Source organism: Pundamilia nyererei, unplaced genomic scaffold (genome assembly GCF_000239375.1).
Source record: "Pundamilia nyererei isolate P.nyererei 1_Seehausen unplaced genomic scaffold, PunNye1.0 scaffold00200, whole genome shotgun sequence".
Taxonomy (NCBI): Eukaryota; Metazoa; Chordata; class Actinopteri; order Cichliformes; family Cichlidae; genus Pundamilia; species Pundamilia nyererei.
The window spans coordinates 838,854-843,810 of record NW_005187601.1 but is presented as its reverse complement, the minus strand read 5'-3'; the positions used below and the strand labels follow the sequence as shown (position 1 = coordinate 843,810).

The 4,957-nt window shown below is 43.0% G+C and overlaps 1 protein-coding gene across 1 annotated transcript in view; it reads left to right on the top strand.

Annotated features, from left to right (window-relative positions):
* The window catches only part of LOC102214097 (ankyrin repeat and BTB/POZ domain-containing protein 2-like), a 23,591-nt gene that overhangs the window by 7,406 nt on the left and 11,228 nt on the right, over positions 1–4,957 (top strand). Inside the window, exon 2 of the mRNA XM_005747606.1 lies at positions 4,066–4,198. Within this exon, the coding sequence (XP_005747663.1) occupies positions 4,066–4,198 (133 nt within the window). The remainder of the gene's footprint in view (positions 1–4,065; positions 4,199–4,957) is intronic.

Here is a 4,957-nt window from a genome sequence, read left to right as displayed (position 1 = left end):
TGTGTGTGTGTGTGTGTGTGTGTGTGTGTGTGTGTGTGTGTGTCAGCTATGACTGAGGAGGAAGTGGATGCAGCCAGCTGGAGACAGTATCTGATGCTGGGTCAGATTACATGGAGTAATCCAACACTCATTGGCTACCAAATGTCACTTAATGTCATCTCCATCTGGCCTTTATGTTTATGTGAAACTATAAAACAGAAGGAAAATGTGGTTTAATGTTTAATGGCTTGGCTACTTTGGGTTGTATTAGCAGGAGGATACAATCTGTGAGCTCCACCACAGAAGGCTCCAGCAGGAGCATTTTATGGACAACTGCACCAAAGTAAATGGTTAACCAGAGGTCGAGCACATTGGACGGCTCTGTCCTGACCAGCTTTAATCAAACTGTAAACTTCTTTGTGACAGGAGGCCGTTTGGATGTTGGAGCTCTGCTCTGCTGTTAACAGCATCTCATGGCTGCTGATTCCTAGCTCTGTGCGCTCATTGCCCCAAGCCAACACAGAATCGCTCCAGACATGTGGCCTGCAGGTTTTAACCAGATTATACTACGAAAACAACATCTTTTGCCTGTGTGTTTGACATTTCTCTAAACGGAGGCTTTATTTAATCCCACCCAAGTAAGAGCACAGGATTCTCTGTTTCTGTGCCATTTGAATCTTGTTTCTGCAGCTTCTTCATGTTTGCTCCATTAGTGTTGTCATGTTGGCTCCATGTGAAACAGAGATCGTATCATAAAAGCCCTGATATGGATTGTTTCTACCATAAGTTGACTTTAAACAGTCTGTTCAGGTTCCTTGATTTTATGAACACTGAGCTAACTCCTGCTCTGACTGACCTTCTGACCTCCGCTTAAAACACTTGTTGTTTAGGATCATACTGTATTGTACTGTACTGTATTATCATACTGTATACCACACAAACAAGTGACTTACTGGTGCTTTTGGGTGAACTGTGTGAATTCAAAAATCCCTTTTTCATGGTTATAATATTTCTGTAGCTGCAGGCTCTTGTCTACATTGTTGGGTTAAGCATCCATCTCTCTAATATTCTGACCAACAGGTCAAGGTAAAAAAGGCAGTGCTATAGTGGAGACACTGACACCATGGATACCACAGCTAGTTATTAACTTTTATTTAAACTGGGGTGCAGGTTTTGGCTAATTAAAGTCAGAAGAAATGAAACGCCGTGTCCTTAGTAGAATGAAAGCCAAATAAGTGAGGGATGCATCTTACATCCAAAGTATGCCTAATGGTCTGGTTACAATTTGTCAGTCGCAAAAAGCATGCTCTGCCTTTATCATCTATTTTAACGAACCAAAGTATGAACAGAGAGATATACTTAAGAAGGCCTTTATGCAATAAATTATTTAAAATGATTAATAAGATCATTTTCTTAAACTTGACCCTGATGACCATTAGAGAGAATTCGAGACTACTGACTCAGTTTTTAGATGCAGAGGCTCGACTGCATCCACAGTTTTGCTGGTTGAAGATGTGATCACCAGGTAACCTTTTGTTCCCAGCTAGTTGACATCCTATTTTTACTCTAGTGTGATGTAGTCCCAAAATATTAGAACAGCAACAGGTTATAAATGACTTTAACAGAAGTTCAAAAAAGCCTTAATTTATTTGATTAGCAACAATCTGTGATTCCCTGTTTTCTCAAATCAGAACAACAGTTGCCTCAATGTGCTTTATATTGTAAGGTAAAGATCACACAATAATACAACAGACAAAACCCTGAAAATCATGTGACCCCGTATAAGCAAGCACTTTGGTGCCAGTGGGAAGGAAAAACTCCCTTTTAACAGGAAGAAACCTCCTGCAGAACCAGGCTAAGGGAGGGGCGGGGCCATCTGCTGCGATTGGTTGGAGTGAGAGAAGGAAGACAGGATAAAGACCCTCTGTTAAAGAGAGCCAGAGATTAATAATAACTCATGACTAAATGGGGAGTGGTGAATAAACACCGTGAGAAGGTGACAGAGGTCTGCCTACATGATTCCAGTTGGATGTTGTTGAGTTTCTATTGCTTTGATGCCATGAGCATTACTCTTACTCTTGTTACTAGTCTTTACTCTAAATTATTTTTGTAGCAATAATAAAACCTTCTGCATCTAAATGTTCCATGTTGTCACTATCTGACCCGTTTTCACAGCACTGCAGAGGTTTTCTTTCTTTTTAATGTATTTCCTTCTCTCCTGGTTTAGTCTGGATCAGGACTGAGATTGTAACCTTAAACCCTTACACACAAACACACACTGAAACACGCACACAACCTTTGACTCTCTGGTTCTGTTGTCTCAACCAAACACTTGCAGTATTATACCATGTAGCAGAAAAGAGCTGTTGTTTTCGGGACTGAGCCTCTCTCTCCATTTGGGACACACACACACATACACTCAGTCTTTCTCACAGTGTGTGCTTGCAGGCTCGAGGGTTGTTGAGCACTGTTTTCACTGAGCCGCAGGTACACACAAGGAGACCGTCAAAGGAAATGACTTAATCACTCATGATTCTGGATGTAAGCAGGGCAGTGTTGGGAACAGGAGCTCAGGCGTGTCTTTAGGGGGGGTTGGTCCTACACGGGTCGGTATTAGAGAACAGTGATTTGTGCTTTGTCCACTGCAGACTGGTCCCCTGTTGTGCACCAGTGAATAGATGCCTGTTCACCCTGTCTCCTGTCTGTAAACATAGCAGGGTAATGAGCATCGATTATCACCTACACAAGTCCGTTTTTTAACCAAAGATTTCTTTATTTCTGGCCAGGCCTGGTGTTGGATGAGGTTTGGGCCACACCGTACGGTGAATATTGTTTCTAATACACTGAGCTGTATACTGCCTCAAGTGTCCTGTAGGTTTTAGATCTCACCCTGGGTGAAAATACCTGAATCAAATGATGAGTTCATTACCAGGCCTCTGGAGAACTTCAACACATGTTGAGGAGGTCATTTAGCCATTTGAATCAGCTGTGTTGGATCAAGGCCACATCTAAACCCTGCAGGACACCGGCCCTCGACACCTGTGGTTTATGGTCATGTCAAGGCTAAAGATCTGACCATAGAGAGAACCAGTGGAATTACATGATTCACAGTGAGCAAGGACTTGGCAACAGTGGGGAGAAAAAGACCCCCAAAACCTCTTTTTGCAAAACCAGGTTCAGGGAGGGCCGCCATCTGCAGGGAAGGCGTCAAAGAGGATGAAGATCTGTCTGTATTCTGACTGTGAAATCTGCTGGATCTTAAGTTTTAAAAACACTGGAGTATAGTAAGGATGCAGAAAATGCTAGCTTACTCTAGCTAGCTCTTACAATTATTGTACAATCTACTCTACAATATAGAGGTGACTGTTGTTGTGATTTGGCACTATATACATAAAACTGAATTGAATTGAACTTGAAAACTAAGTACCTGTAAACGCTCCAGTGGTTACAACCACTTCACCATCCCCATCTGTCCTGGCTGGTCAGTCATGTTCATGTCTCCACACATGATCACTGTGAATGCCTCACTAAAGCTGGATTTGTATTCTGTTGGGCTTTAGGTTTTGCAGATTGTCATCAGTGATGTGGCTTCCATTGTGCGTAAGATTACGAGTCAGCAAATCCCCGATTCAAAAGCACACAATGGTCAGGGATCTACGAGTGTGTGTGTGTGTGTGTGTGTGTGTGTGTGTGTGTGTGTGTGTGTGTGTGTGTGTGTGTGTGTGTGTGTGTTGGCGTATATCTGTATGGGCTTTTCTAAAGTGGCTGCTTGGCTTTGAGAGTGAGTGCATCGCATCGTACTAGCAGATGGCCTGAAGTGGTGGTGCATCATGTCAATAACATGAGAGAGCTTTTGTGCTGCAGTGCATTCAGAACTGTTGTATCCATGATGTTCTGTGTGTTTGTGAGATACTTTTGTAATGCTACGTTGCAGTGATGAGTTTAAAACTGGCAAAGAGTTTCTGAAGACAGAACCTTCTCCAACCACGTACATAGGCCAAAGTGATGCAACAAACCAACTCCCACCTTTATGCAGGAAACTTGGCTAAAAACTTACAGCTTCATAAATGTTCTTTGTGTTTGTAGGTGAGCTGTCACTCCTAGCCCACATCAGCCCATACACAGAGAGCAGGGAAGATGCCTACATCCAGCTGGAGCTGCGGATGTTGGAGCAGGCGCTCCTTGCCACCTGCGTTGGCAGCATTGGAGAGCTGAGTACGTGTGTGTTGTGTCAGTCAGCACAGTAGGCTCCTGTGTTTTGTGTGTGTTTATTTAAACTGTGACCGACGTCGGACTCCTGGGACACAGCGTTTCCACTTGGTTCCATAACCTGTGGCTTGTGTCCAAATAACAAGAGCACTTTCAGACCCTGCAGGCCACCGCACCTCATTATCTGGCACATAACCCAGGTAGCTACCACAACTAAAACAAGCTAGCTGCAGTAGGCTAACGTTAGCTTTTAAAAAGAACTTATTTCCAGATGTTTCTTTAGGTTGGAGTCTTTTGATGCTGAGAGCAGCTTGGCTGCACGGTCAGTAAGAAATGCATTCCTGCCTGTGCACTGCTGGCTCTGTTGTGCTGGCGCCGGGTCCATTGTGTAACTGACGCCACCAACATTAACAGGACACTTACATTAGAGCCTCTTAGCGTGTTTTGTTTGGGCTTCCTGCAATGCGTGGAATTACCACAATTAGAGAGGGGATGGGCTAACATATGAAACAGGAAATGACCGCCATGTAATGCATTTAACAAAGTAACTGTATTCTAATTATCACTTATTTAAGTGGTAACTGTAACAGAATACAGTTACTCATATTTTGTGTTTTTAAATACATAATGCTGGTACATGTACTCTGTTACTCCAGAACTCTGACTATTACAGACCCACTGTGATCCACTATGTCAACAAAACTGGAAGGTTCATAACTCAAAAACACTGGATCAGCAGGTAAATGGCAGATCAGAGGGAAAAATAATG